This window comes from Crocuta crocuta, unplaced genomic scaffold (genome assembly GCF_008692635.1).
Source record: "Crocuta crocuta isolate KB4526 unplaced genomic scaffold, BGI_CrCroc_1.0 scaffold246, whole genome shotgun sequence".
NCBI lineage: Eukaryota > Metazoa > Chordata > Mammalia > Carnivora > Hyaenidae > Crocuta > Crocuta crocuta.
The window spans coordinates 3,607,375-3,618,889 of record NW_027531902.1 but is presented as its reverse complement, the minus strand read 5'-3'; the positions used below and the strand labels follow the sequence as shown (position 1 = coordinate 3,618,889).

Below are 11,515 nucleotides of genomic sequence, written 5' to 3'. Positions count from 1 at the left end.
CTTTTAGTTCCTGGGTTTGGTTCCATTTTGTTTCTCCTTAGGCTTTTGGCTCCAGTCCTTTTGAAATTTATACTCTGTCTTAGTGGAGCCAAAGAGAACAAGAGAGTGGAATTGAATGTTCAGACTGTTTGGGTCGGAGAGAAAGTCAGGCAGTAAGCCCTGGGAGCAGGTGCCACAGGCACGGCACCAAATTGGAGAGAAAAACCCAGAAGGGGTGCACCTGGAGACCCCCAGACAGTGCTCTCCTGTTCTATTCTGGGAAGCTTTTCTGTTTCCATTTAAGACTGGAAAAGGAACCTACCTACAGTGCTAAGCTAGGGTGGGAGATGTGGCTGGCGGCACTTTCCTCCTCTCCCATCCTGAGGCATCCGCTTAGGAATTGACCAGAAGGTCTTCCACAGAGAGTGGGAGATCTGGTGCAGGAGGGGAGGAGGGGACTAGCCCATGAGCGGCGTGACATGTGCCCTTCCCAGGGTGGTCACATGGCCTCTACACTGGTGACGAGGGCAGAGGGTCAGCTCTGACACACAGGGAGTGAGCTTCTCCAGGCTCAGTGGGAGCTGCTTCCTGGGGCTTCAGGATGCTGTAGCCAGAGAGCAGGTGAGGGAGGCTGGGGCAGCGAGAGGGCAGGGAGTGGGGGCTGAAGGAGAGAGGCACAGGCTCTGGGCCCCTCCTTCCTGGGCATTCTCGCCGCCCACGCCCAGCCCACGTTCTCTCGCTAGTCCTAGCAGGAGGGCCCATTTCTAGGACCATTTGTGATCACGTAAGACTCTGCCCCACTGCCCAGCAACCCTTGGAAGGTATGGATCCCGTGGTGATGGGATGGCTCTGGTGCCCAGATCAGGGCCGGAGTTGGGGATAAAGAGTCCTTCAAGTACAAAGGAAACTCCCTAAATGCAGTTCTCTACAGGGGTGGGGGAATCTGTCCGGAAGAGGGCTCTTCCCATCTAGCCTTGGTCCTGAGATCCCCTCCAGAGCCTTCTGGCTGCCTTTGTTATCATAGCGTAGGCCGCGGGGGGGCGCTGCTCTCCCTCTGATGGTCTGGCTAAGGCGACCAGGATGAGCTCCCAGCTCATTGAAGTTCCTGAAAAGGCGGCAGGGTCTCCAGAGGGAGGAAGATACCAATATACCACGCAGTGCTTCCTCCCGGCCCGACAAGCTGTTCCCCTGGTCCGCTGGGTCGTCAGGCCTCGCTGTCCGACAGAGAGGTTCAGCCCCACCCCGCCCAGGGGGCCCCAGGTGAGCCCCATAGCGAGGGGGGCGGGGCCTGCCCATCTGCCCGGATGTTCCCACGCCCCCTCTCCGCGGCCACCCCCCACCCCCCAATTCTGGCTTCTCCGTCCGACTCCCGGGTCTCCCATCTCTCTCGAACGCGCAGAAAACGGCACTTTCAGCATCACCAGACTGTCCCTCTCTCCCCTCTCTCCACCCTGTCTTTTTTTGGTGCCTGTCTGCCTCACAGGCGGCCGCCTCCCCTCCCCTCCCCTGGTTAACCAGCTGTGTAAGGCGCTGCCAGGGCTGGATTGATGGATGGGCCCTTCCCCAGCTCTGCTCTTGCTCTGGCCTCCCCGTCGTCCCCTCTCCCCCGCAAGCCCTCTCTCCTCATTTCTCCCTCCACCACATATTTTATCATCAGGGAAAGACACCAAGAGGAAAGGACGTTCCGGAAAAGCAAGTGGAGGTGGGTTGGGCAGATAATGAGAGGATGCGGGCAGCTCCTGCAGATAAGGATTTCCAGGACTCCCTGGAGAGTGCTGTATGAATGAAGGAGAGAGAATGCCCCTGATCCCTCTGTCCTTCCGTGTCCCTGACTGAGCAGAGCCTGAAGCTGGGAGATGGATGGAAAGAGAGAGTGGTGCGTAAAAGGGCTGGGGACTTAGAGCAGCCAGGACTGAGTTTGCATCTCAACCCGGACAGTAATTAGCTGCAGGACCCTGGGCAGGTACCCCTCAGTTTCTCCATGTGTAAAGTGGAGGTAAAGCAGTCTATGGTGCCTCGCACCGGTGTAAGCTCAGTAAATGTTGACTCTCGTCCCTGCTATTAGAGTGTTGGGCCACCCTGTTCCCCTGATATCTCTCTCACCCCTGCTCCTGGATTCCACCCAAAAGAACCTATTGCTACATGCTCTTTATATACCAGGAACCTTCACATTCACAGTACCATGTAATTCCTTTTTATAATTACAGCAGGAACACAGAGAAGTTAGAAGGACCGGTGTATTGATAGAGACTGAGGCAGAACCAAGAAGCCTGAGTCCAGAGCCGCTGGGTGTGCCCTGCTAGTGGCTAGTGGCAGCAGGTGGCTGAAAAAGAAACTGAGCAAAGGTTTGGTGAGAAACTGCACTAGGCAAGAGCTTCAAAGAGGCCTGAGTGGGAGTGAGAGCCATGGTTCTGCTCCTGCCCCTGACACTTGCTGGGTGACCTTGGGGAAGTTCTTTTCCCTCTCTGAGCCTCGGCTTCCACTTCCTCGTCTTGCCAGGGTGTGGGGCAGAGATGGACCGCATCCTTTGTGAAGTCTCATTCCACCCTGAACACTGTGCTCCCTCCCCCACAAAGGAACCCAGCATTGTGGTATATAGTGGGGCTGAGCTCAAGGCCGGCCATAGGGCGAAAATCTAGTCCTCGTTTTCCCTACCCTCTGTTTTCCTCACTCTTCCCCACCCCCACCCTGTCGCTTGGGGCCTGTAATCAATGAGACGTAAAATGAGAAAGTGTCAGGAACCAGCAAAGCATGGAGAGCAGCTGGGGCATCCTCAACAGCACAGAGTGTGGTGGACCGCCAGCCCTTCACCTCAGCCCAGCTTCCAGTACTCAGGCCAGTGGAGACTCACCCAGCCTTGGGGGGGCGGGGGGAGTGCAGCTGGAGATCAGAGTGGGGAGGCCTATTTTCAGTGAGTCCAAAAGCCTCACCTTAAAAAGAACAATGAAAAGAATGTGTGTGGCCATGGAAAGATGCATCCAGGATGTGTGGTTGAATCATAAAAGCAGGTTACGTGATCTCACCTATAAAGTGATCCCATCTATGTTATTATATAGAACTGTTTGTTCATACATAAAAACGTGGGCAGAGAGACTCCAAACTGAACAGCAGTTACCTCTGAGAGTAATATAATAGGGGAAAGTCACTTGCTACTTTATACAATCTTCCTTTGTTGGACTCTTAAAGCAATCATACATTCCTTTTATAATAACAAAAGATCATTTTATAATAAAGTGATTTCCATTACACAGAGGAAGGCCTTGCAGAATTATGCATGGGCTAATGAAAATGCTCAGTTTCTTTGCTTCGGGCTGGAGTTGTATTAATCTAGGGTGGCAAGGTGTGAATTCCTGCTGATCCGATGCACTAGATCTAAAATCAAAGCGCAAAGAGTTTGATTTTTAAGAGAGAAAATCCACAGTCCCTTAAGTTTAAGGGAGCCCTTAATAGTAATGATAATCCCTTAAGTTTGGTTTATAAGACTAAATCTGTCTTGGAAATATACGATACTTAGGGGTGCCTGTGTGTCTTGGTTGGTTGAGCGTCTGACACTTGGTTTTGGCTCAGGTCATCATCTCACAGTTGTGGGATTGAGCCTTGTGACAGACTGTGCTGAGCATAGAGGCTGCTTGGGATTCTCTCTCTCTCTCTCTCTCTCTCTCTCTCTCTCTCTGCCCCTTTCCCCCACCCATGCTCTTTCTCTAAAATAAAAAATAAATATGTATATGATTCTGAAAGGCAAAGGGAGGATAATTGTAAAAGAAATGCTTGGTGGGGCACCTGGATGGCTCCGTCCGTTGAGCGTCTGACTTCAGCTCAGGTCATTATCTTGCAGTTGGTGAGTTCAAGCCCTGCATGGGGTTCTCTGCTGTCAGCCTGTCAGTGCAGAGCCCGCTTCCTCTGTCCCCCTCTTTCTGCCCCTCCCCCACTTGCGCTCTCCCAAAAATAAATATTAAAAAAAAAAAGAGAGATGCTTGGTGTCCACAGCCCAGAACTGGTCTCAGGGTGAGGGCCTCTCCCCCTGACACCTTACACAGCTCAGGAGCTAGGCCCACAGCAGCACATGGTCCAACCACTCTCCCCCAAAGGGACAAAGCTTCCCTCTGACCAGCCCGAGGCCATGGTGCCTGCAGGGGTCTTTAGGAATGATTCTCTGAGATCCCCTGGCTCCTTGCCTCCCAATTTTCTCCTGCAACCAGGCCCATGGCGCATGGGGACTCTTCCTGAGCCAGAGACCCAGGCTGTGAAGTAAGGGAAGGTAATAAAAGGACTGGAGGCTTTTAGCCTCCAGGGGAATGGATATTTGAGGGTGGAGAGGGCGGAGGGGCTGGGCAGGAGGTGGGAGGCCTGTGGAAGGAAGGTCACTCTGACTTGGCGCTTCCTCTTCCCCCTCCTGAGGAACCAGTACAGGGGCTGAGAGATGCAGTTAGACACAAGTTTATTGGTGGAGCTGCAGCGGAGTCCTCCCTCTCTCTGGGATAGCCGAGGGCACAGCACCAACAGAGGGATGGACAGACAGACCCCCGAAAGGACACACGGATGGTGCAGACTCAGAGACCATAGCACAGCCACATAGGCACGGAGACACACACACGACAGAGGCCACAGCACCAAGAAACACACACACACGGAGACAAAACCACAGGGCTAGAACACACGGACAAAGTGCGGGCTTTGGGGCTCCTGCATAGACAGAGCGAGGGCCACGTGGGGAGGGGGCCCCTGCTGACCTCCCCCAGGCATAGGCACACCAACAGCACACAGACAGGCAGATGCCCCCAGCCAGCCAGCCAGCCTGCCACACGCACAGATGAACTGCATGGGAAGGACGCTTGCGCTCCCCAGAGCGTAGAGTGGGGACGGAGGGACTCATACACACCCCTACCGATTGATTCCCATTCAGACCACCTCCCCCAGACACACACCCACTTTGGTCTTGCCCACCGGGGCTGGGGGGCTGGGGGACTGGGGGGCTGGGTGTTGGCAGGTGGAAGGAGGGAGAGAGGAAGGAGTATGGGCCCAGTTCTGTCCCTTTTCTGAGAGCGGGGAGGCAGGGACTGAGAATCTGGGGCTGAGCCAGGGCCTGGCAGTGGGGTGAGGGCAGGGCTTCGGCTCAGGCTTGGGGGGGCTCCCGGCAGCGCAGGCACTGGGCCATCTCGGGCTGGTACTGCTCAACCTGCAGGGCACAGCTGGAGAATCCGAACCGGGAGTGGAGCTGGGATGTGGCTTCAGCCAGGACAGCTTCAGGGTCAGCCGTGGAGTCTGTGGGAGAGTGATAAGAGGCAGCGAGTTCCCGGGGGAGTCGGGGATGAGGCAGGGGCCCAGATACGGCCAGGGGTGGGAGGGTGGGGGGAGGGGGCCCCAATGGCTTGCACAGCAGTAAAGCCAGGCTTGAACGAGCAGCTTTATTTTCTTTCTGTATCGTAAGAACAGCATAAAAATGCCAAAGAAAATGTTGGAGAGACTCACCCCCTAATCAACCATGCTACCCGGCTGAACCACCAAACCATTCTTATTTTTCTATTGTCTTCTGCTCTTTGACTGTTAACATGCAGCTGTATGCTTCTGCAGCCACAGTGCCCCATTCCCTGAGACAATCCAGATGTTAAATATTTTCTCCCATTGTCCCTCTAGAGTTACCATCAACTATCCTACAAAGTATAATATTTTTGGCATCCAAATTGCATGTCTCTGATTGCTTCTTGCATCTGGAAGAAACTCAAAAATCCTTTGTCAGCTTGTGAGTCACCATATATATTTTTAATAGTTGAATCATAATGTAGATATAATTTTACATTCAGCTTTTTTCTCTTAGCTTTATACCATAAACATTTCTCCTAGTTGGCATACAGTGTTCATAATCATCCTTTTGAGTAGTTCCATGATACCCCACGGTCAGAACTTACCTAACTGTGTCCTGTCACTAGACCTACTGGTACTAGCGATCTTTTTTTTTTTTTTTTTTAAAGTTTCTGTATTTGTTTTGAGAGAGAGAGAGAGAGGGAGAGAGAGTGCGTGCATGAGCAGGGAGAGGGGTAGAGAGAAAGGGAGAGAGAGAATCCCAAGCAGGCTCTGTGCTCTCAGTGTGGAGCCGAACATAAGGCTCAATCTCACAAACCATGAGATCATGACCTGAGTCGAAATCAAGAGTCAGACGCTGAACCAACTGAGTCACCCAGGTACTAGGTACCAGGTACTAGGGTTGCTGGCTCTCTGCACTACCTCAGAGAGGGGGAAACCTCCCTCCGTCACGACAGCCCGTCCAGGGCTCCTTGTCTCCAACATACCTGTGTGTGTGAGAGTGAGATCAGGAAAGATAGAGACAGAAACAGCAATTCAGGCAATCTCCCTAGGTTTGGAAGGGAGGCGTGGGGAGTGGGGTTGGGAGGTGGGGGACTGTTTCTAGGAGGTAACTGGCTGGGGCCAGTGTGGACTCACCAATAGCCAGGTGTGCGGAGGCAACGTGGTAAGTGAGCGTAAGGGACCACAGGTGCAGCTCATGAGTTGCCCGGACTCCTGGCACGGACAACAGTGTGTCCCGCACGGGCTCAAACCCCACACTTCGGGGGGAACCTGCAAACAGCACATGCCATGCTTACTGCCAGGGCCATTCCTGCCCAAGGGCAGCTCCCCACCCCCCCACCCTGTACCCACTTACCATTAACCCTCCACAATTCACCCTGTGCCTGAGTCCTCCTTCTAGCAATAGGCCCCAGGGCCCAGACCTTCTCCCGACACTCTCTTCAGACAAGAGAGGTGGCTCAGAGCCGGAGCGAGATCAGAGAGGGCCCCTGACAGGGAGCAGTAGCATCTGATTTACCTTCCATGAGGACACGAAGAACATCTCGGAGGGTGGGAGCTGTGGATCCAAGGGCACAGATGGAGAAGAGGAAGGTGCTGATGGGGTCAGCTGCCTTGTACTGAGGCTACAGAGAAAGAGATCTCTAAGCCCAGGAAGCAGGAACCTTCCAGAGGAAGATCTAGGGGTTTCTTGGACAGACAGGACCCAAGAGGCCCCTGAGAGCTCTGCTGAAGGGAAAGGGACCATGATCTGGGGAGCTGGGAGTCGGTGGGGAGTGGGAGGGGGTGAGGCCAAGGGCCCTGGAAAGGAGGGGCTGGGGTATGGAGTTAGGGAAGGAAGGCTGGGGCAGGCCTGCGCACACAGTACCTTGAAGTAGATGAGGACAGAGGCGGCCAGTACCCCAAGGCTCTGCAGGAGGTCCCCCAGCACATGCACAAAGGCTGCCCGGACGCTGGTGTTCCCCAGGGGCAGGGGCTCCCCTGGCCCCTCCTCCAGCGGTGCATACTCTGCCCCCCTAGACCCGTGGCTGTGGGGGGGCCCGGCCTGGTGCAGCACAAAGGCCATTCTGAGGGGGAAGCAGAGCAGCTCAGCCCAGGTGGCCCGTTCCTGGCCTCCTCCGCCCTGTTTCCATGTCTCCCCACCTCACCTCCCCAGGAGCCCTTTCTCCACCTAGTTTCTCCCTATTTTCCCAACCCGGGGAAGAAGACAGCATTGGACAAGAGAGACAAATCGTGCAGCCTGGGCAGGAAAAATACTGTACTTGGTGCTGGAGACATGGATTCAGATCCTGACCCTGCTACTTAAACAGTTGTGTGGCCTGGGCAAGTCACCCGACTGCTGCTTGGGATCTAGTTCATGAACTGTATGCAAAGGGCGATGCAGTCTACCTCCGAGGGTCGTTGTGGGCCTTAAATGAGATAGTACTGGATGAAAGCCCCCCAGCACAGTGACTGGTACGCAGCAGGCCCTTCATAAATGTCTGCGGACTCTGACTTCTAGGTCTCTCTCCTGTCTGTTCTCAGGCAGCCCTGGGTGTGCCTGTTGCATGCCTGTTGGGGAGGGGAGAGAGCCAGCTCTCCCACCCTGGAGGAGGACCCCTCGCCCTGAACCCCGCATGGTGCCTGCTCCATGCTGGAACGTACAGCAGATTGGCACAGACTGCGATGCTGGCGGTCAGCAGCATTGCACCACCCTCGATGTGGTAGTCGCTGTGCAGCAGGCGGATGAAGGCCAGGTACAGGAGGATGCCAGTGACCATCCAGAGGGAGACCACAGAGGCCAAAGCCCCCAGAGTCTCTGCAGGGGGAGACAAGCTATCAGAGACCCGCCCGGGACCCTAGGAGGCACCTTCTGGTAAGATCGGAGGCTCACTGGGCCATGCAGAGCCTTACCTGAGCGGTGCCAGCCAAAGGTCATGGTGCGGGTGGCGGGCCGGGTCGAGAGCCAAAGGGAGAAGAGGCTGCCCATCATGCTGCCCACATCCGCCAGCAGGTGGGCGGCATCGGTCATAATGGCCAGGCTGTGTGCCAAATACCCACCTGCAAGGGCAAAGCAACGGGTGGTCGGGGTCCAGTTAGAAAATACCATGCACTGTGGCAGTGTGTGTATAAGCACAGAAAGCACTGGGGGGACGTGCGCCAAAATGTGAACCATTTTGGCGAGATTATAGGGAGGTTTTATCTTCTTCTTTTCACTCACCCACATTTTCTAGTTTTTCTATAATGACACATTCTAGTATCAAGAAAATAGGACTTTAAAAAGACTAGCTAATGCTGAGAAGCCAGCCCGGCCCTCTGCCTCGGGGCCGACCCCTGAATCACCTTGGTGCTATCCGTCACCCTCTCCCACTTCCTGGGCACCCAACTCCCCACCCCAGCCATCCCCTTCTCTGCTTGCCCCCCTAAGAATATTGCTGGGATGCTCTCCGTGGGTGGGCGGAGAGCGGCTGAGGCAGGTGTGGAGAGGATGGGATTGGAGGAGCTGCTCTCCAACTTACCGACTACCTCCCCGGCCATGAAGACGCAGCACACAGCACAGGCGGCACACAGCTGCCTCTGCGCCTGCAGCCTCTCAGGGGTGAGGCCCGCCTGTGGCATGGGGTCCCTGTGGCAGTGGTGGAGGGGCATCTCCGCAGGTTTGGGTTCCTCAGGGAGGGGCCCCGAGGGCTCTGTGAAGAGACTGAGGCAGGCAGCACAATTCAACCTGGGGCCTGGCTACAGTTGACTCTGTCCCTCACTCCCAGGTCCTCGGTCCCCCAGACAGCCTTCATCAGCTGTGGCCTGGCCTCCCTCTGTCTGTCCCAAGGCCTGCCCAAACCGAGGAGCCTCAGGGACAGAGGGCCACATGAGAGATGGGGGCTGAGCAGACAGCTCAGATCCCAGCTTCCTTTTTCCTTTCACACACACAGCCACAGAATCTCACAGCTGCAAGGCCCCATAGAGATGGGATTACAAGTATGAGGCTCAGAAAGGGAGAGGACATATGGAGGCCACACAGCTAGTTCGTGGTGAAGGGCAGACTCCACCATAATGAATTGATAGGCACCATAAGGAACACAAAATCAGCAGGATCATGCTGATCTTTGGGAGTTTTTGGTGAACAAATGTGAACCTAAGTACTACGCTATGTAGTAGAAGGTAGCTATTGCCATCGGAGCAGTTAAAACAAAGTGCTATCAGCACTCAGAGAATAGAGGGGTAGAGAATCTGAAAGAAATCAGGGAAACAGCTGGAGGCACCAGAAGAGCCTTGAAGGACGGGGGTGAACATGCCAGGCAGAGGCAATATGAGAAAGTGGTGTCGAAGCTGAGGCCAGACGGAGCACGTGGTCCTGGTCTTAGTGCCTCACTCCCAGACGTGTTTCCTAGTGCCTCCACTCCAGATCCTTCGTCTTCCCTATCTAGACATGCGGCTGAAATGTGGCCATTTAAGAGAGGAGTGGAGGGCCGCCTGGGTGGCTCAGTCAGTTGAGTGGCTGACTTCGGCTCAGGTCATCATCTCACAGTTTGTGAGTTCAAGGCTGTCAGCGTGGAGCCTGCTTTAGATCCTCTCTTCCCCTTTCTCGGCGCCTCCCCTACTCACACTCTCTTTATCAAAAATAAACATTAAAAAAAAAAAAAGAAAGAAAGAGGAGTGGAATGTTGGGACACAAAAAGTCTGAGGTTCCAGGCATAGAGAACTAATGGCCAGATCCCACACTGGGGTTGTCATGGGGAGGACCAAGCACAGTCTGCTGTGTGTGGGGAGGTAGTGGTAGGAGCACTGGATCTGGTGTCTGCTACATGTTAGCTGGACCCTCAGTCTGACCGTAAGTGTCCAGCGGAGGCCACCTTAACTGTACAGTGCCATCAGCCTCCCTTGATAAGTGAATGGGGCTGGGTCCTCACCTGGGATGCCCGAGATTGAGCTCAGGCTGTTTTAGGCTCATTCTGACCCAGTTCTCAACCCTACCACTACCCAACCTGAGTCCCAGCAAGGCCAGCACTGTCCACAGAACAAAGAGCCTAACTAGAAAACACAGTCCTAGAAATACTCATGGAGGTGTGACAAAAATATCCATGAGTGAAAATGAAGGCTCCAGATAGAAATGCAATCACAGCAGTAAGTGAGGAGGGATGCCTGGGGCCTTCTGGCTAGGGAAAGCTCTGCCAAGTGGGTGAACTGAGGTGTGAGGGAGGTGGGGGGACATTTGGTGCTTGTAGGGAAAATTCAACTGCTGGCAGGTAGATTAATTTCTTGGAATTTTCTTCCGAGACTTAGAATCTTGGTGCGTATGATTCTGGGTGTGTTTCCAGAGGAGACAAGGAGATGAAGGTGGCTTTGAAATCCATCCTCAATCTTCAGTGAGGTATACACATAGTTGGGTGCCCAGGCCTCAGGTGGCCAGGCAGTGCACACACAGGGAAGCCCAGTGTAGTGGGAGAGACAGATATGTCACAGATAACTTACTAGGCAAGGAGAGACTAGGGCCAGGGGGATTATGAACAAAGGACACTGGAGCACCAGGAAGGGAAAGACGAACTGTAATGGGGGTTGGGGGTGAGGAGAACATCACGGAGGGACAGCTGTTTAACATGAGACCTAGGTGAAGAAGGGGCTCCAGACACATGGAATGCCAATGACAAGATAAGTGGCTGGGAGTTTTAAGTGTCAGGAGCCAGGGCAAGGGCTGGAGGAGGAAAGTGAGGACTCCAAGGAACATCAAGGAAGATACACTGACTGATTTCATATATCCTTCCCAAGCCTTGAGATGACCTTGCTGATGTATGTTAGTCTGGGAGGGAGACAGGAGAGGAGATGGAAGGATCCAGAATAGACCAAGCCACAGAGCCCCTCCACAGAACTTTAGGGGAGGGGCAGGTAGGTAGGGAAGAGCCTCTTTCAGAAAATACTGCAGGATTTGGTGACTAATGGTCATATGAGAATGAAAATGAGCTGGGCGTCAGAGATGCGGGTCTGGAGAGCTAGCAGAGGCTGCGTGGCTTTGGGGCAGTGGGCAAGATGCCTTTATTGTAAGGCCCAGAGTAGCTGGTCACCAAGGTAGCCGCCCATCAACAGGCAGTTCCCTTTTGTTATGCATGAATTGGGCACTAAAGAAGCCTCATTGTTGGGGTGCCTGGCTGGCTCTCTCGGTAGAACATGCGACTCTTAATCTCAGGGTCATGAGTTCAAGCCCCACATTAGACGAGGAGCCTACTTAAAAAAATACATTAAAAAAAAAAGAAGGCTCATTCTT

At 54.1% G+C, this 11,515-nt stretch overlaps 1 protein-coding gene across 3 annotated transcripts in view; it reads right to left on the bottom strand.

Annotated features, from left to right (window-relative positions):
- Positions 1-4,400: 4,400 nt before the first annotated feature.
- Positions 4,401-11,515, bottom strand: part of SLC30A3 (solute carrier family 30 member 3) — an 18,640-nt gene continuing 11,525 nt past the window's right edge. For 2 of the 3 annotated variants that reach the window (XM_077774109.1, XM_077774107.1), the window contains exons 2-7: positions 8,778-8,959; positions 8,173-8,319; positions 7,148-7,346; positions 6,800-6,905; positions 6,418-6,552; positions 4,401-5,241 (exon numbers count right to left, since the gene is read on the bottom strand). In XM_077774109.1, coding sequence (XP_077630235.1) covers positions 4,879-5,241; positions 6,418-6,552; positions 6,800-6,905; positions 7,148-7,346; positions 8,173-8,319; positions 8,778-8,907 — 1,080 coding nt within the window. In that variant the 5' untranslated portion in view covers positions 8,908-8,959 and the 3' untranslated portion in view covers positions 4,401-4,878. Of the gene's footprint in view, positions 5,242-6,417; positions 6,553-6,799; positions 6,906-7,147; positions 7,347-7,923; positions 8,078-8,172; positions 8,320-8,777; positions 8,960-11,515 lie in introns of all 3 variants that reach the window. The other variant, XM_077774108.1, reaches the window with a different exon arrangement.